Genomic DNA, 19930 nt, shown 5'->3' with positions numbered 1-19930 from the left:
AGCCAGCCGCAGGCCAGCTGGCCTGGACGAGGAGAAAGAAGCCAGGCACAGCCTCCAAGGGCAGGGAGAAGCACCCAGGGCCTGAATAGGTCCAACAAGGAATAATCCAGAGAGACAACTGTCACCAGCTCCATTCACCCTCCATGCCCATCACTCAGCCACATGCACTGGACAGCAGATCCAGGCTCCAGGGACCCAGCCACTGCAGGATTTTGTGTGCTGTCTTTCCTCTTAATCTCCTGATTTGTTCTCTCCTCCTGGACTCCATGCATACGTTTCCTCAGAGCTCCTCTCACCCTCCCTCCACCTTCTCCAACATTCTCACCTTCACCAACCCCTGCATCCCACTGATCTCCTAATACGCAGCCCATCACGGGACCAGGCAGCTTGACAAGGAGGCCGGAGCAATTTGATGGCTTTCTTTCCCTCTAATTTCTAGCCTTTGAGCAATGTTGTTAGGCCACTTTTGATTTGAAAAACAATTCTGTTTTCAATGCTATCTATGCTCTCAGGCCCAAGACAGATGCAGTCCTTCTGCAAAGCCATCCACCTCTGATCACCACCATCCCCAGAAACTTCTCTCCTGAGAAGCCTGGCTTTTGGCCAAGATCTTCTCCATTTGACTGTGGGTCAAGGAAGATGGTGCACCTGTCTGATCTGGCCACACCCCCTCCCCTCCCTGTCTGCAGGCAACTCCGAGAGAGGACTTTCTACAGCACCCGGGCTAGCCCAGGGCTCACCATCTAGTAGGTGCTCTCTAAGTATTTGGGAAAGAAAGGAGAGAGAGTAGGAAGAGAAGGAAAGCAGAAGGAGGGGAGGGAGCAAGGGAATGATGGGTGAAAAGCAGCCTTCGTTGGGGACCAAAAGTATTTGATCAATGGAAGCTTGAATTTCCTTTCTTGGACGTGGTTAGATCTTGGGGTCTCGCCGGGTCCAGCTAACTTGCACCTGTCTGCAGGTCTGGCAGGAGAGGAAGCAGGGAGAGTGGTGGGGGTGGGGGAAGAGTGCACGTTCCCCTGTTCCCCGGGGCTGGAGCTTGATATTTGAGCGCAGCAAGAGGGCAGACGTGCCGCTCAGGCCACTGGCCAAGAGCTCTGCGTCCGCTCCAAGTGTGGCTCCGGTTTTCCAACCTCCACCCGATGGCAGAGATTACGGAGGACCAAAGGCACATTTAGTCGGGAGGGTATTGGTTTACTGAATGTTCCGTGGGCAGACACCGCTCTCCAAGCCTGCCAGCTGCCTCGCAGAGCCAGGCCAGCTCAGGGTCTGAGGGCACCCGACCCACCCCGCCCCACCCGACCAGGGCAGCGCCAAGCAGGTGGCTGGCAGGTGCTGGAGCGGTGGAGTCGTCTTCTTTACCCACAAGGTCAGGCCGACCCTACACTTAAATTCTCGGCACTCTGATCGTTCCAGCAGGTCAGGAGGGAACTCTCTCTTGGGAGAATAGAAGAGACCCAGATCCTTCTCAAGAAGTCATCCCACCCCTCTGTCACTATCTCTACGGAGACCACCCCACACTGAGGCCCATGTCCCTTGTTTCTCGACATCTCTGCCCAAACAGGCCAAGAGGACAAGGGTCTGACCTCCCTGCCACAGCTGATCGACCCACTCACAGCTGGGAAGTTCTCCCAGGTGGCTAACTCAGATCCCTCCTGCTGCAGTCTAAGCCCTGTGATAGAACAGCGACAGAAGTTGAAGCTGCCAGTAACAGCTTTGAATTTCTCCCTCCCTGCCCTTTCCCCCACCCCTGACCAGACCAGAAGGGCTGCCCCCTCCAGCAGTTAGGTTAGGACTTCCCAACAAAAGTCAGGCTCTTGGGGGAGTTCCCTGGTGGTCTAGTGGTTAGGACTCTGCACTTTCACTGCCATGGCCGGGGTTCAACTCTGGTCGGAGAACTGAGATCCTATAAGCCAGCTGCACGAGAAAAAATAAATAAAATAAAATCAGGCTCTCGGCACCTGTGCTTAGAAAATCACCCCTTAAAACCCCCTGCTCAGAGACAAGGGGCAGACGTACCACCCTGGGACCCCTGGACCCTCTTCCTAGAATTATTTGGGACCATCTGCAATCTTGTCCTCCCCTCTTTAACTGGTTCTTCCACGTCTTACCCCAGAGTTCAGAAGGCAAGAATGTCACACCCTGTGAAAGTATGTCAAGGGTAAACATTCACCATAGTGCTCAAGTGTTCTTCTAAGAGGGCATGGAGGCTGTTGTCTCCATTAACTGCCTCACTCCATACCCAAAGGGGCCACTTTCTGCTACCCAAATCCCCCCACCCCTCACCTCAGTAGATGCAGGGACATGGGCCATGTAGGTGGCTGAGGTAGCCAAGAGGCAGGACTCATGGCTTTGGTGTTGCCCCGCCATCCAAGGACCTGAAACCCAGCCTCCCTCTCTGTGTGATGGGGCAGGTGTTCCAGACCAGTCCAGGCACCAGTTCCAGGGCTGGAAAGAGATTAGATGAAGCAGCCTAAAGCATTTCAGGCTACAGATGTATAATCTCTCAGATTAAGATCACGGGAAGCAGTATCCCTGATTGGCTCCAGACCTCCATCCACCCCAGAATCCTGCCTTCAACATCTACTAAGGGTATTGTCTGGACAAGGTCCCTAACCTCTGTGTGACTGCCTCAGTTTCCTCTCCTGTAAAATGGGAACACTCATAAGCAAGTGTTCATATGGAAGGAGTTGGGTCCCAGTTATGACAAAGGCCCCAGGAAAATGAATAACACATTCCAAAAGTAAGGCAGGGCTTGTAAAAAGGGATGACTGACGTCAAGACATCAATAAAGTGAAAAGCCAGCCCACAGAATAGGAGAAAATTTTTGCAAATCATATATCTAATAAGGGACATATTCTCAGGATATTAAAAAAACCTCTTATAATGATAACAAAAAGACAAAGAATCCAAGTTTTAAAATGTATAAAAGATGTAAATAAATGTTCCTTTAAAGAAGATGGCCAATTAACAAAGATGTTCAACATCACTAATTACTAGGAACACGCAAATCAAAACCACAATAAAACACCACTTTACACCCACCAGGATGGCTAGAGTTTCAAAGATAGAAAATTACAAGTGTTGGTGAGGATGTACAGAAATTATAGTCCTCATACATTGGCTGGTAGGAATGTAAGATGGTGCAGCCACTTTGGAAGACAGTCTGACAGTTCCTCAAACAATTAAACATTGAGTTACTATCTAACACAACAATTCCACTCATAGATATCTACCCAAGAGAAATGAAAACATAAGGACATGCAAAAATTACACACGAATCCCCACAGGAGCATTCTACATAATAGCCAAAAAGTGGAAACAATGCAAATATTCATCCACTGATGTGTGTATAAACAAAATGTGGTATGGCCATATAATGGAGTATTGCAAAGCAAATCAAAATGAACCAACACATGCTACAAGACGGATGAACTCTGAAAACATCGTGTTCAGTGACAGAAGGCCACAAAAGATCACATACTGGATAATTCCTTTTACATGAACTATGCAGAACAGATAAATAAATAGAGATAGAAAGTAGACTAGGGCAGGGGTGGGGAAAGATGTGGGGAGTGACTATTAATGAGTGAAGTCTCTTCGAGGTGGGTGATAATGTCCTGAAATCAGATTATGGTGATGGTTGTACAAGCGTAAATATACTAAAACCCACTGAACAGTATACTTTAAATAGGGGAAGTTATGGTATTAAATTACATCAATGTAATGTCATTTCATTATATTTGATTATATTATATTGGGAATATATATTAGCTGTTTAAAAATATTTTAAAGACAGAGATGGCTGAAAACTGTTTGTGGCTCTAAACTACCCCTCTCCCCACCCCACTCCCCCAACACACACACACATATTCATGTCAAGTGAATGAAAAGATAAGAAAGTAGGGGATTCTAACAGGCATCTTGGAGAGAAGAGTTGTTTTGCTGCAAATGCCACCTGCCAGGGCTTTCCCCTCATCTCAGGGAGTCTGCTCAGCCCAGTGTGAGTCATCTGGAGTGACCCAACGTGAGTCACATCTGCTCAGCTCAATGAGAGTTGGCTGGAGCAGGAAAACGTGAGAAACGGGCCTGGCACGGGCCCGGAAGTCCACACAGTGAGAAGCCAGCCGGGGAACAGACAGGGGATGCACTGGCCCCCTCAGTCCCTGGCTTTGCTGAGCCCAAGAGCACATAAGGCTCCCGCAGACCCAGGGGAGAGAGTCAGCCCCAAGGCTGCCTCAGATCCTATCCGAGAGGGCCCCCTGGAGGGCTGAACCGCCTCGGCAGAAGGAGGTGGAGGGAGCAAGGGATGCCCAGGCCGAGAAAGGGTCCCGAGCCTCTGACGGAGCTGCAGTCACCCACCCAAAGGAAAACATGAGGAGAGACTCTTCAGGATTCAAGGTCGGGGGGGAGGCCTCCAAAATGCCCACAAAGTGCTGCAGGGGGAAACAGCACTCGATGCCTCCACAACCTTCCTCTGGCAAAGAGCTCAGACGTCATATCACCCATACCTGTGCCCCCACACAGAGCAACCTCACAGTGGTGCAGGCAGGCAGGAAGGCTCCCATCCCTTCCCTCCTTCCTCTCTTCTCATCAGTCAGGAAAAGAGGGAGAAAAACCTACTGAAACACCCCTGCCCCTCACATCCACACCTGGTGCCCAGTAAGGGCGGACAAGGGGGAAGAACTAACTCTGGGCGAAACATCAAGTTCACTGCACTGGGCATATTGATTACTGCCCAGAGGCTCTTGTATTACCCAAGTGTGACTAGAAAAGGCACACGGGACTCTCTCTAATGTCATCTGGGGGCAGAGCAAGCTTTAAAACCACATCCTGCAAGTTCTGCTTTTTCTGCCTAATGGTTACAAAACAGTAGCCGCCTACAGGCGTTTGAGGACAACATGTAGGCAATGTTGCCAGGCACAGGGTTGGCACACAAGGCCAGCTGCCATCTAGTCACTGTCTTTATCATCATCACTGTCATCGCTGGGGAAGTCCCCTTAGGAATCCACCCGCCTCGATTCACTGCTAAGGAAAACCGAGAACCAGAGAGGGAAAGTAACTTTTCCGAGGTAACCCAGCAAGCTGGTATCAGAGGCAAGTCTCCTGACTTCCAAGAGTGGGGCTCCCAGAACAGAACCAGCTACAGATGGTTCCCAGAGAGTAGAGGGACCAGGGGAATGTTTTTTCTTAAGAAGAAAGCGCTTGTATACAATCAAAATCACACCTCTATCTTCTTTCCCCCAGTACTTCAATAATAATAGACACGATTATTGCCAGCATAGTATACACCAGGCACTCTGCTTTTCACATTTCCACACATCTTAGCTCACTGGGTCTTAACGATAACCCTAGAAGGAAAGCACTGTTCTTGTACCGATTTTACAGATAAGACATCAGAGAGGCAAAGAGACTTGACCAAAGAACACAATTATAAACAGAGCTTGGAACCAGATCTTCTGATTCTCACATAGTCTTAATCCCTAGAGTAGACAACAGTCTGTTCCATGATATTTCTGTCTTCTTCCACGCAGATTCCCTACCCCCTTTGAAGTTAGGCATCGATCTGTGACATGTTTTGACCAATGTAATGTGAGCAGAAGGAAAGTGTCTTGTCCAGACCGAAGTAGCAAGCAAGTCACAGTGTCCTCCACCTACTGTAGCAGCTGTAGTGGACACGCCTATGACATGAAGCCACGACCAGCCTGGAGGAAGTAAGATGAACAGAGACACCTGCCAATCCACACTGGACATGTAATCCAGTAATCCACATCATGAGCAAGTAATACACTTCTATTGATTAAGCCACTGAGAATTTGGGCCTGTTTGTTATGCAGCAGAACCAAGCCTCTCCTGACTGACACAGCCACGGAGCAATGCTGCTTCTCAATACAAGTTCAAGAGAGGGAACCTCTGCACATCCATCTTAGCTCCTCACAAGTCACAAAAAGGAACAATGAGCTCAAAGAAACGGAAAGAATTGCTAGCTACCCCAACATCCTCATTTTACAGGAAATAATAAAGGTCTAAAGAAAAGGAGTTACCAAAGACACTCAGATCTCCTGCCTCCCAGGCCAACATCTGTCTGGGTCTATCTGCCTCCGTGTTTCTCACTTGCTTCCTTCTCCTTTTCACTCTCTCCCTGTTTGTATGTGTCTCTCCCTTCCTCTTTCCTTTCTCTCAAAAACAAATCGGAATCCTTGGACAAGCCCAGCTGATGAGAAGTCACTACAGACCAGGGACTCCTGGCTGCCATTGGAGAGGCTCTTCTCCAGCTCAGACAAAAGACTGCAGAGGAGATGGGGGTCCCATGGAGTCGGAAGCTCTCCCCCAAGGAAGGGGACTCTTCTCCTCATGGAACCTGAGGGTAAGAGACTTGGTGACCAGCCCCCTGTCACCAACCCCTGGCTCTGGTGGGGCTGCCCACAGAAACAAAAGAAGGGCCGCCGGACATCCTGCAGGAGGAAAACCCCGAAGAGGGGCTGGTGAGCAGTCCCCGGGCCATCTTCAGCCAGGACAGCAGTCTTGTCTTTTCTCCCTTCATTCTTCCTTTTGGCTCTGAGTGACCTGCTGCCTTACCAGCCCCAGTCCTCCCCGCCCCCAGTCCTCTTTTAAGTCTTGAGAAACTCTAATCAGTGAAATGTCCAAGGAGGTGGGGGAAGGGAGGGAAGGACTGGGTGGGCAAGGAGGCAATGCAAGCCTCGTCCACCTGTGAGTTTCTTGGCAGTGGGAGGCAGCCCACACCCCTCTGGCCTGGCACTTGCTTCCAGGAAGGCCTGCCCTGGAACACTCTGGAGGAGTCTGGAGACAGCTCTGCGCACCATAGGCAAAAAACACAGCCCCGCTCCCACCCACGGCGAGCTGAGATCTGGGCACGGGGCTTTAGCACTCAGGCCAAAGAGCTAATGGGGCTGCTGGAGGCTGTGAAACGTGGTGTCAGCTAGAGTGCTAAACTGGCAGGCTCCAGACCAAACCAGAGAAAGACAGGAGGAGGCTCATGGGGGACCAGACTGCTCTCCTTGCCTCCACCACCCCGGACCTTCCCTTTCTCCTCACTCGGGACCAAGATTCTAGGCATCCAACTACTGGAAACCCAGCAAACCCCTTCGTAGGTGTGATGGACTGAACCGTGTCTCCCCCACCCTCCGCTAAATTGCTGTGTTGAAGTCTTAACCCCTAGGACCTCAGAATATGACTGTACTTGGAGAAGGAGTCCTTAGAGGGGGTGATTAAGTTAAATGAGGTCATAAGGGTGGGCCCCAACCCAACAAGAGTGATGTCCTTGAGAGGAGTTGAGGACTCAGACCCGAACGGAGGGAGGACCAGGTGAAGACACAAGCGAGGAGGCGGCCGCCGACAAGCCAAAGGGGGAGGCCTCAGGAGAAGCCAGCCCCGCCCACACCTTGATCTCAGACTTCTGGCCCCAGAACAGGGAGAAAATGAATGTCTGTGGTTTAAGGTAAACAGTCGTGGTACTTTGTTGCGGCCGCCAACGCAGACTAGGACATCAGGCCCTTGGGTCCACCAGAGGGCTCTGCTCCCAAAGGAAGGAGTCCCTGAGATGACAGGCATCCCCCTCTGCCCCCAAGCCACCCATCCCAAGGCCTGGAACTTTCTCTGCCCAGAAGGCTCTTCATTGGATTCCTCACCTTTCCTCACTCCCCCACACCACCACTTCTGGCTCCAGTGCAGAGGAGCACAGGTGGTCCCGGGCAGCACAGTCCACCAGACAGAGGCTCACTCTCCCTTGGTTTCTGCTGCTACTTTCTGGCCCAGTCCTGTAGGGAAATGGGCTACCCTGCGGGGCACTCTATCATCTAAGGTGAAGAGTGACGGGTGTGAGGCAGGGAAGAAGCTGAGCTCCAGAGGGAGGGAGGGATCTGGAGTTGATCCCTGGATCCACACGCCAGCCCCATCTCTGATCTTTGGACCCTGGGCGAGATCGCTGCCCTCCCCACGTGCGGTGTGGTCATCGTGCAATGTGGTGGCCACAGGCTGGGCTGAGGTCCTAAGACAGTTCCACACGTGGGGATGCCTCCCCCTAGGACAGGTCCCTTCCCCTCCGGAGCCTGATCTGGAGTGGGACCAGCCTGCAGGGACCAGAAGTCCTCACACGATTTCTTCCTTCATTTTGCCACTGAGATTGATGGAGGACTCCCTGGGGGAAGGGACAAGCATACTGAGTGTCACACGGTCACACATTCTGAACTGGAAAACTGCATGAGGTTCCGGGGGGTGGCAATGCAGGCAGCGAGGGAGGTGTTAAATACAGAACGGTTGCTCACAGGCAAGGTTAAGTCGGGGTCACCTGAAGGGCTCCCTGGAGGAAGCGGGAGTTCTGACCCCAGCGCTGACCGCCTCTCACTGCGGGGAACGCCGAGGTGGGGCCCAGGCCAGAGATGACCTTTGTCGCCAAGACCTGGGCTTGGGGCTCTCGCCCACCACTCTGAGTCACCCGGCGGACTCCAGAGGGACTGGCCGGCCCTTCCTACACCCACCCCCCATGGGCCTGACATAGCAAAGGCAGACCGCCTCCAGAAACGTGCTCACCCTACCTTGCATACACCACCCCCACTGTATTTTGAGAGGCCAGTCCCTCAGCAGAGGCTGTCCTGAGTGAGCAGCCTCTCCTGGAAGTGACCAAGGTCACAGAGCTGCGGAGGGGACACCTGCAGGGTGGACACACGTGCTTGCGCCCTGCACTCCGGCACCTCAGGGTCGGCCTGCCTCTCCGGGGAGCAGGCAGAGCCATCTCTGGTACCACATCCTGCCCTGCGAGGCCAAGCCCCAGCTCCAGCGAATGACCAAGCCCCTCCCAGGCTCCAGCGTGAGCCATCTCTTGAGCGCCCCCAGAGTCTTGGGGGTTAGGTGCCTTTATCCTAACTAGCATGTGCGGAAACCAGGCCCACAACCAGGAAAACAGACACAGGACTCCTGCTTCCCTCCCTGACCAGAGAACTAGCCAGAAGAAAATGCAAGCTGGATGGCATGACCGACACTATGGACATGAGTTTGAGCAAGCTCTGGGAGACGGTGAAGAACAGGGAAGCCTGGCGTGCTGCAGTCCATGGGGTCGCAAAGAGTCAGATACGACTCAGCAATTGAACAACAACTAGGCCCCAGAATCTACAGCCTTCCAGAAATGTTCCAGCCAGGAAAAGCAGGATGGGAGTAACAATCACCGCTCCCAGTACAAGGCCCCCGGCGGGCTCTCCTGTCCCTGTGGGGCCCGCAGCCCAGCGACAGTGGGGAGCACACAGTGGGACTGGGATAGTGTGGGGTCTGCCCAGACCACGTGAGGTGACCCCCTCAGTCACCCAGCCCCCAGCCTAGGCCAGCCAGGCCAGGGAGGAGGACGGCTGGGCTATAAGCCACGCCCTTAGCCTTCCCTTCCCACCCTCGGGCATAAGGCCAGCATCTCAGCCTCCAGACAGGAGCCCCTCTGTCCCTACAGGACAAGCTGACCTTTAACTGGCCTGAAGGTCCCACTGGTTCCACCCCCCTGCCTGGGGGAGCAGATCGGAGGAGAAAGCAGGGTGGGTAAGAGGGTGGGAGAGGAGCCCAGGGCCTCCCTCGCCCCCTCCTTCCTCCCCCTTCCCCGCCTCTGGTACCAGCCTCTGGCTCCTTCCGCCCACTTCCTTCCCTCAGTCTGACTCTGACCCTAGTCCCATCCTTCCCGTAGCCCCTCCTTTCCCCTTAATTATTTTACCTTCTGTTTGCCTGGCACTTTATAGTTTACTAAATGTTTTTACTTTTATCATCACATTGAATCCACACCAGGGAGAGATGGAGAGACATTGAAAATTCCTTCAGACTGCCAAGTGTTCTTGTTAAAAATGCAAACATCCCCAGGATGATGAACAATTAGGCTGGCAGCCACCGGTACCTCAGGAATGATTCATTGCATCCTCTTCCTCCTCCCAGCTACTGGGTACAAGAGGACATGATTGGAGGGAGAAGTACTTTGGGGGCGGCCTCAGCATAGTGGGCAGGGCTCAGGGTCGGGGCCTCCAGGGGCAGGAGAAAGAAGAGCAAGAACTAAGTAGGTACAAAGACAAACTTGGACCATTGCAACACTGCACGTGAACTTCTCTCATCAAACCCGAAATTCTAGCCCCACCATCACCCTCATCCCACTCCCTCTGAACTCCATCGCTCATTCTGGAGTGTCCAAGGTCAGAGAGAGAAACTTTATGCAGAAAAACGCCAAAAAGACTTTTCAGGGTGGAGTCAACAAATCCAAAACCTTGGAGATGGAGGCAGGGTGAGGGCCCCTGGGCTACCTAACCCAGCTCTGCACGTGGCCCAGGGCGCCCACCCCAGAACCAGCTTCAACCGGGTGCAGAAGCACAGAGGCTGGGTGCTAGTGTCCTTGAATGGACACAGGCTGGTCACGGGTATAAATCAAAGGGGGTCTCAGTTACCCCAGCTGAAAACTGACGGGGAATGGAGAAATAAGCCTGTGACTAAACCCCAGACAGGGTGTCTCAAGAGTTCCTGAGCTCCAGACAAGCTCACTTCAGAGGCCCCACATATTCAAATGAGCCACATAAATCAAGAGAACTCATGCATAACTCTTAAGAGCTGATATGAGTTGTGAATGACCATTTGACATAATGCTAGGGTTTGCTGCTAGATTAAACATGTATTAATTTCAATTCTGCTGCTTTCTTTTCAAATTTTGGAGCCTACCGGTTTATTTCCAGCTTGCAAACATTTTCGTTGGCTGTTGATGAAAGCTTGTGGGCCCTGAATACTGTGTCTACATTCCTAGTGCTCTGACCCCAGAGAACTCAGGCAGCGAGCCTGGAGAAATCCAACAACAGGGTTAAAAGAAATCTAACAAAGGCAGTGTTGCAGCACAGCAGGGTATCTCAAGCTCCATGCAAGGCTACCTTCTCCAAGGAGGCCTCCCAGACCACTCCAGATCTCAAGAATCCCTCCCCTGCCAATCTCAGAGCATTTGCTGCCTATGAGACTCATTTGGTACCAAGAATACACACTTCTATGGCTGGTTTGCTGCATTCTTTGGCTCTGCCTTCATAGCTTAACACATTCATGTTTAGTTTTATCTTCCCCCACTGAACTGTGAGCTCTCAGAAATGTCTTGGACTTCTCCTCTGTCCCCCCAACCCTCTGAACCCAGTATGGTATCATAGCAAACCAAGAGACCCAAGGCCATCTGAGCAGGGCTATGCAATTGCAGAGGGACTAGAAGTCACTGGTCCCACCTACCCTCCATGCCATCATCTCGATGCCCATTGACGTTGTCATAGGAATCCCAGCGGATGAGGGGGTCAGAGGTGTTATAGTCCACGGACACGCTCGGCCCGTTCTCCAGGTGTTCCATGCCTTAGAAAATGGGAAAGGAGGAGAGGACAGTAAAGAGAAAGAAAAAGAAAACAGATCAGCAGCTGGAAAAACAGAGGAAGCCAACAAGCTCCCCAAGGATGCTCCCTAAGGGACTTCTCATTTTCTTGACCATGAGGGGTGGAACCAGTGGCTTAAGTTGGATGGAGAACCCAGGAGTCTGGTTTCTTACATTCTTGAAAAGGCTCACACCAGGTCATAAGGGTAAACCAGGACAGCGGCACTGAGCAACAAAGACCCCCCAGAACAGAGCTGGGGGGGAGCTCTCTGGCTGGGTGGCTGCCTCTTTCTCATCTGTGCCCCAGGGGCCCCTGCAACAGTGCCAAGAGTCCAGAGAGGCTGGCCCTGAGTCAGAGTGGAGTGTGGGAGAGACTTGCGGTGGGCTCCACGGGGCCAGGGACAGCAGGCAAGTCACAGCCTTGACGCTGAGAGGACACAGGTCATCCCAGCCATCCCCCTGCCCCTCCACTTAAGAGGTTCTCTCCTCCAGGCAGAAATCTGAGGAGAGAGGCAGAATCTCACCTATACTTTCAGAAAAAGCCCAGGATGTGGACAGAAAAGCTACAAGTCAGGCCTTCTGGGGCGAGTTACCTTCCTGACCCAGCAGTCCTTTCTTTGATCTACCCAGAGTCCCTCTGTCTGTAACCTGACTTCATCTCTTCCTATTCAGTTCCCAAATAAGATGGCGAACAACTGGTCTCCACATATAACCAGTCTAAAGGCTTAACGACTATTATTAAATTGCCCTTCTCATCTTCAGGTCGAATCACCTCAGTTCTCATAAATACTTCCATCCAGCACCTATGAGAGTCCCCTGGCCACTCACTCCATCCACCACGGCCCTCAGTCTCTGAATAAAAGAGGATGATGACTTAATGGGGCCAAAATAGTTTATCCAACCCAGCGCCTGTCTACTTTTTTATTTTTATTATCCAGAGATTAAGTCACTGGTTCATGTTTAGCTGGGGGTCCACTGTGATACCTAGATCCTCTACTGCTGGTCTGCCTCTCAACCACAGGTAACTTGATATTTTTAGAACAGACCAGTGGGGAAGTGGTGGAGATGAGCTGAGGTGGGACAGGGCTGGATGGAGGGAAGGGAGTGAATCAATGGGTTCTAACTCAGCTTTTACCTTGAATTTTCTCTGGTCCATAAGAAAATACAAATTCAACTTTGCCGTATTCTGGAAATCGATCATCTGAAAAAGGAGAAGGAAAACAAGGGCAATCAATTCCCAAAAAGACTCCACAGAAAGTTTTCTTCTAGAAAAGATTAAAGTAATATATGTATTTATTGTTATTTAGTCGCTGAGTCACGTCTGAGTCCTTTGCGACCCCATGGACTGTAGCCCTCCAGACTCCTCCGTCCATGGGACTTTCCAGGTGAGAATACTAGGATAGGTTGTCATTTCCTTCTCCAGAGGATCTCCCTGACTCAGGGAACAAATCTGCATTTCCTGCACTGGCAGGCGGATTCTTTACCACTGAGCCACCAGGGAAGCCCAACATATGTATACATGGTTGATAATATAATAAACAATATGTATAATGATGTTAAGTCTCCTGCTCATCTTAGTCCAGTCCTACTTGCCTAAGGTAACCACTTCTTACCATTTTTATGTTCTGTTCTACTAGCAGCTACCTCTAAGACTCTATAAAATAACCACAGTTTTTATGCCACTATTTTTAATTAGTTTTAAATAATCTTAATTGAAAAAAAATTAAAAAATAAATAATCTTCATTGATGCAACACTATGAAGATGAATAATTTGGACCACTTATAGTATCCCCACCTCCCATCTTAAATCTTGTTATGATTATTAATCACCCTTCTGATTACCTCTGAAACTTTAAATATTACAGTTGAGCCTCTATTTCTTGATCTGTCCATTTTTGATCATGTCCTGACTCCCTCCAAACAGGAGGAGGAAATTTTTGCCCCTCCCTTCCCAACCTCTCCACAACCCCTTTTATCTCATTAGTTATTCCTTTACCTTCCTTGTTAGGACTGATAACATTTACATTCTCTTCTGCAAACACAAAAGCATCTTCTGTGTTTGCCCTCCTGGCTCTGGTACAGGGAAACCTCTTCATAGAAATATCATTCTCCCTGCCTGAGCCAGACCACACTGGGGGCTCAGGCCTCCCCTCCTCAGAGCTCCAGCCCCACGCTCTGATCTCTGCCTGAACCCAGTCTGGACACAGATCACACCCACTGCTTGTCAGAAGGAAAGTTACAGCAGAGGTGGCGTCCCCTCCCTGGACCACCTGTCACACCCCTGCACGTCTCCATCACTGCAGGCGTCACTTCACAGTATCATGTTTGTGTGTCCCTTCCTCCCATAAGACTGTGAGCTCCCTAAGGGTAGGGCCTGACTTCTTTCTGTTTGTATCGCCAGGGTCTAGCACATGCCTGGCACACACGGACACTCAAGTGATGCTGGTGGGTTTATAGATAGATGAACAGATGGGTGAATGAATGTAGACACGTCCCAGACCTGAATGTGATGCAGATAAAGCCTAATAGAGGAAAGAAGCAAAGAGAGACAGCTCCCTGATCACTCCCCTTCCCCTGGGAAAATGGTCACCCTTCACTGCTGCCACAGCCCCTCTGTTAGGTTCTTCTATCCAGTGGTATAATTATTCCTTGCTACGTCTGCCTGTCTACTCAATGAGCCTACCTTTGAAGGCATCATCAAGGTCCTCCTTCCCAAAGACCACTCCCAGGTCATGGATGGCACAGGTGTGGAACTGCACGCGGAAGATGACATCTCGAGCTGGGCTCCGGAACTTCTTGTGGTAACACTTCAGCTGGTGGGCGAGACAGCAGAGCCCGTCAGGGGCCCAGAGGGAGGAAGTCAGTCCCAGGGCGCCTCCTTATCAGCTCCATTTCTGGGCCCCAAACCCACTGAGGAAGAGGTCACCCATCCCCAACAGGATCTCAGAGCTCTCTGGGGAAACTTCCAGAACAGCAGAGGTTGGAGGCCAATCCTGCCCTGTGGGGACAAAACTACCCTCCCGAGAAGTTCCTGCAGGTAAAACAGATAGCCAATGGAAATTCCTTGTATGACTCGGGGAACTCAAACCGGGGCTCTGGAACAACCTAGAGGTGTGGGAACAGCTGGGAGGTGGGAGAAAGTTTCAGGGGAGGGGGAAATATGTACACTTAGGGCTAATTCATGTTGATGTACAGCAGAAATCAAACCAATATTGCAAAGCAATCATCAATCAATTAAAAACAAAACTTTTAAAAAAAGAAGTTCCTGCACAGCAGTCAAAATGGAGAAGACAGAAGTGGATTTAAATTGCAAGTAGAAGGACTGAAGCTGGAATTGAGGCAGTCCTGGTCACCAGCAGGAAGCCCGGAGGTAACAGCTCACACAGAGCCATATTTCCCTGGAGATGCTCCGGAACAAGAGGCAAGCCCAGGGAAGGCATATCCCGCTGTGAGGAAGTGGATGGACAAGGACCTTCCAGGTTGGAAGGCCTTGCAGGGCCCCTGAGAGCCAGTCAACACCCCCAAGGCTGGTTGCCCACCAGGAGTGACACACTTATCCAGAGAGACAGGAGGGGAGCAGGATGAAAAAAGAAAGAAAAAATAAACTGTGGGGGCGGGGGGGGGAAGCTTGAGATGGAGGAGCAACTCACCAAGATGTCTCCCTTCAAGAGTAGCCCAGGCTCAATGGTGATGCAGATGCTGGTCTGGCTGTCTCCCTGGACATTGCTAAGGGAGACAGGCAGAGGGACAGAGGGCTGCTAACGGGACTGAGCAGAGCACCTCCTTCCAGCTGCCCCTCCACCAGGGGGCTGTCGGGAAAGCTCACTGAGGCATCCCTCAGCCCTCCTCCTAGAAAAGGTTCTAGACAGCCCTCCAATCCCTGTCCCCAGTCCTCAGCCTCAGTTCGCCAACATTCCTGGCCTCTCATTCCTGTGGAATACCTACTAGATGCCAGACGTGTAGACAGGTTGCATGGCCTGGTAGATCCGGAGAAATGGTCGACACCCTGTAAAGGAGGGGTGGTGTTAGCCAAGACAGCAGAAACAGTGAGAGGAGGAAGGGGGAGAGGAGAGAAGCAGGAAGGAAGAAGAGTGAGAAGGGGAAGGAGGAGAAGAGGAAGGAGAAACGGGAAAAGAAAGAGGGAAAAAATGCTAACTTTTTATTAAAGGCATTTTGAGAGACTTCCCTGGTGGTCCAGTGGTTAAGGATCTGCCTTCCAATGTTGGAGACATGTTTCCAGTGTTTGACCCCTGGTTGGGGAACTAAGATCCCACCTGCCACGGGGCAACTAAGCCCGCACACCACAACTAGAGAGAAACCTGCATGCTGCAACTAAAGACCCCATATCCCTCAGTGAAGACCCAACGCAGCCAAAATTAAATAAATAAATCAATATTTGTAAAATAATAACAAAACAATAAACACATTTTGAGTTTACAAACGTGCCCACATCCAGCGTCACCTGCCAGCAGGCACGACCAGTATGAAACCCACTTTGCAGATGAATCAACTGGGGTGCAAAGAAACAGGAAGTGGTACAGTTGAGACACCAAGCCTAAGACTTGGCAGCTAGCCAGCATTTTTACCACCTAGCGCTGCCTCCTCAGAGAAAGAGACGGAAGACAGGAGGAGAATGGAAGCCAGGGGGTTCAGAGAGGTACCTCCTTTAGACTCGAAGTTGGGGATGCCATGCATGATCACGTGGTGCAGAAACAAGGGCTTGTTGTTCATTTTGATGGAGCCAGAGAGCAGGCCGCTGAAATAGTGCACGTACCTGGGGCAGGGAGAAGGGCAGCTTCAGCCAGGGAGGCCTGTACTGGAGGACAGCCATCCTGTTCTCTTTCTCCCCAGCACACTGCCCTAGGTGGCCCTGCCGACTCCCCACCACCTCCAGCAGCCCCCAGGCCTCCGGGCACCTGGGGTCTCCATCCTTGCTGCCTGCAGCCTCAGGTAAGGAAGGCAAACAGGTACTGATACACCTAGAGTGGAGCCCAGCCAAACCTCCCACTTGGGGTTCTCCAGCGCCCCCTGGTGGTCAATGTGGCCGTCTCTTTCCCGCTTCACTCCCAGCCCAGGAATCTCCAGCTGGACCAAATTTCCTCCCCGACACATCCCTGACAGGCATCATTTAGCCGTGCACTACAGAACAAGGCAGGATGACCAACCATCAGACAGCTCTGACACCCTGGCCCCCAGCCCAAACCAAGTTTACATTTGTACCCACAGGCCCCAGTTCTGTCCCACAGACGCACCAGCCACATAACAATATAGCAAATAGTAAGGGCTTAATAATTCTAGTCCTTCACTTTTTCTTGCCTGGAGAATCCCACAGACAGAGGAGCCTGGCAGGCTACATCCATGGGGTCGCAAAGAGTCAGACACAACTGAAGCAACTTAGCAGGCACACAAAAAGGGTACAAAGTTACTCTATATCACTTCATTCGATAATGAAGGATATCTAACTTCCACTAAGTATTCCTATCTTTAGAGTCAACATTCTGCAATTCCCTTAACAAGGCTCTCACTAGAAGACTGGAAGGAAAAGCCACCCCCACTCCTAGAAGAAAGGGAAAACTAATCCAGAAAGGGTCACTAGCCTCCCAAAGACACACAGCAGGAGGGCACAGAGGTGAGAGGGGAGTGGGTGGGAGGAGAAGGGAAGCAGACTGACTCCGATGCATCTGCTAGAAGGAGGGACCAGTCCATTTGGTCAGCGCTTCCTCCTCTCCTGACTGGCCAGAGGATGCCAGCTGGACCAATCAGAATGTATTCTGATTTGAGGAGAGTGGGACCAGAACCCTCATGACCATGACAACGGTCTCGTCCTGACTCTCAGCTTCTTGGCCCACCTCCAGGCCTGTGGGCCTCTGTCCCTGAGCTGGGGTGGGGCCACCTTGGACTGCCCTGGCAAGATAATCTGATGGGCAGCGCCAGCTCCTATTCAAGCCCCATGCCCAGCCCCCAGCCCCGTTGCTCAAACCGGAAACCTGGAATGGCAGGTTCCTATCAGATCTTCTGATCGTGCCAACAGGATGTGTCTGTGTGCTGGGGACAATGAACCCGGGGGTGGGGTGACAATGAATGGGGGAGCTAGCAAGCAAAGCTCCTCCCTCCCTCTCTCCCTGCCCTCTGCTCCTCCAGCTGATCCAATCCCTGAAAGTAACACTGACAAGGCGGGAAAGCGGCAACGAACGCCACCTCCCCAACGGGCGCACTTCCACATTTGAGCACAGACAGAATTACCCATCCATGAGCAGATGCAGCTACAGATATGAGCGGCAAGGCAGATACAAGGCAGATAATGTAAACACAGACACACACACCCCCCAATGGCACGCTATGTAAGCACATACTGAGCACAGTGGAATCCTTGAACCACCCTATTCCTGAAAGTAACACTAATCCCCATCCTCCAGGCTTTTAGCTGCAGAGATGTGACTGCCCTGCCCACGCTCTCCACGCCACATTGTACCATCATAAACATTGTGCTCCTCTTATCTGAATCTAATCTTTTAAGGCCAAGGGCCAGACTCGCGACCAAGGCCACCAGCCATATGTAGCAAGCCAGGATCTTGAACAGCAGTTCTTTCCTCCCTAGGAAGACTCTCACTGACCCACTGCTGCTGTGTCTGACAGCCTAGTCAGAATTTTCTGCACATAAAGATATTCCGTTTCTGATCTCTGACCCGGAAGCTGGCTACCCACTGCCCTGTGCTGGTTGTAAGGCACTGGTGGCCTAAGGACTCCCTCACTTCTGCTTGGGCTTCCTGCTACAACGGCAGAAACTCAGTCCCCAGTGGAGCCAGCACACGTTTAGCCAGGCGAGATGGAAGCGACGGGGTGTGAGTTGGGAATCCCCTGCCTGGAGAGGTTGGAAAGCTCCAGGACCCGTGGCTAGGGAGTCCTGCTTTGCTTGGTCAGTGTTCCAAGGGGCTGGAAAAGTCAATGAAACACCGTGGCCTTCAAACCTGCTACCTGAACCCTTTACTCCAGACCTTCACTCATATGCTTCCTTCTCCCTTCTCAGACCTCACCTCGCATGGCATCGTCTGTGCTCAGAGTAGGCACATAGGCTGATCCACCGGAATCAGCCTCTCACATCCACCCCTGTCACACACTCTAGTCCATCATGTTCTATTTTGGCTTTTTTCCCTTCAAAGCACTTCTCACTGCCTAAAATGACCTTGATGGTCTATTTACTTGTGTAAAGCTCTCAACAGAGTTATCAGCTTACTAAGGGCTAAAGATCATCCTGTTCAATTAGATATCACCAGCACTTGGAACATACTAGAGTACAGAAAATTCATCAGACGAATGACAAAATCCACCCTTGTTCTGCTTCCTACATGGGCTGTTGTGGACCATATCACTGAGAGCCCTTTGTAAAATTTTAAAGCTCTCACAGCAGAAGGGGACCCTCATCCTGAGTGTCTGTGACCTTCTCAGGGCAGACGGCAGTAACTTCAGCCTTCTGCAGATCCATCCAAACACGGAAGCAACCCCGTTTCCAGGACCAAGAATGGTGCTGCTTTCTCAGGCAAGCTGTCTTCTTGCACGCCCCCCTCCACCCCCTACTGCTGGCCCCGCTGATCTCTGGCACCAACCTCAGGAGCCAACTGCTGTGCCGCCCTGTGGGCACACACAGCTGCCCACAGGTTCCTGAGTTCACGCCCCTCCAGGCTGGACCTGAACATGCATGCTTGGCACGCCACCACACAGGTACACCGTTTAGTCCCCATGGGTTCACAAGGCTGGTTCCCACATACAGCGAACACACACACACACATGTATGTACTGGGCCAAGAGCCCTAGAGACCCACCTCTTCTGGGATGGTTGGCCAATGGGTACAATCTTATCCTCGTAGAACCGTTTCATTGCAAACCGGTCCAGGGCCTGGTCGGCACTGTGTGGAGGGACAGGTGGTCAGAGGAGCCAACTTCCACGATCCCCCTGTCCTCCCACCCCTGCTCCCCAGACCTGCAGAGCCCTCCAGTCGCTCTGTCCTGAGATGCTTTCAGGAAAGGATTGCTCCAGCATCCCTCCCTCCTGTGTGCTGCAATACTCAGCAAGGGAGCCTTGGAACCAGACACCCTGGGAGCCCATCTCAAGTCCACCACTGACTTAGTGGCCCTTGGTCTTTGGGGAAGGTCACTTAACCTTCCTGAACCTGATTTTCCTTTCCTGGCAAATGAGGTGATAACTATGCCTTCTTTGAATGCTGTTACGGCAATTGAGGGAGATAACATCTCTAAAGAGCTTGGCACATGTGGGCACACAGTAGCGGCACAGGCAATGTTCACCATTAAGCAAAGATTAAGCTGGTCAGGTTTCTTAAAGTCATAAAACTACCGTCCTATTGGCAAGCCCTTCAGAGGACACTCTACTCATCCTCAAAGAGGTCGTTTTATAAAGAGACAGATCACATAACTCTCATATAAAGAAACAGATCATTCTAGACTCTCCACCGATGTCCCTCTTAGAATAAACCCCAAAGTCCTCACTAAGGGCTGCAAGGCCCCTGGACTCTGCCCCCTCGCAGCTTCACTTTCTAGTCTTTGCCCCC

General features: G+C 51.5%; 1 protein-coding gene across 11 annotated transcripts in view; it reads right to left on the bottom strand.

Moving 5' to 3' along the window:
* TNS1 (tensin 1) overlaps positions 1-19930 on the bottom strand; it is a 207959-nt gene that overhangs the window by 69689 nt on the left and 118340 nt on the right. For 10 of the 11 annotated variants that reach the window (XR_006265125.1, XM_043444803.1, XM_043444801.1 and 7 more), the window contains 7 exons: positions 19187-19270; positions 16028-16140; positions 15312-15372; positions 15017-15092; positions 14050-14179; positions 12501-12566; positions 11233-11349 (listed from right to left, as the gene is read on the bottom strand). Coding sequence is in view for 10 of the 11 variants with exons in the window: in XM_043444803.1 (XP_043300738.1) it covers positions 11233-11349; positions 12501-12566; positions 14050-14179; positions 15017-15092; positions 15312-15372; positions 16028-16140; positions 19187-19270 (647 nt within the window). In the remaining variant the exon portion in view is untranslated. Of the gene's footprint in view, positions 1-138; positions 161-11232; positions 11350-12500; positions 12567-14049; positions 14180-15016; positions 15093-15311; positions 15373-16027; positions 16141-19186; positions 19271-19930 lie in introns of those variants that run through there. The other variant, XM_043444809.1, reaches the window with a different exon arrangement.

Source organism: Cervus canadensis, chromosome 24, assembly GCF_019320065.1.
Source record: "Cervus canadensis isolate Bull #8, Minnesota chromosome 24, ASM1932006v1, whole genome shotgun sequence".
NCBI classification, from domain to species: domain Eukaryota; kingdom Metazoa; phylum Chordata; class Mammalia; order Artiodactyla; family Cervidae; genus Cervus; species Cervus canadensis.
This window is presented reverse-complemented; position numbering and strand designations above follow the sequence as displayed.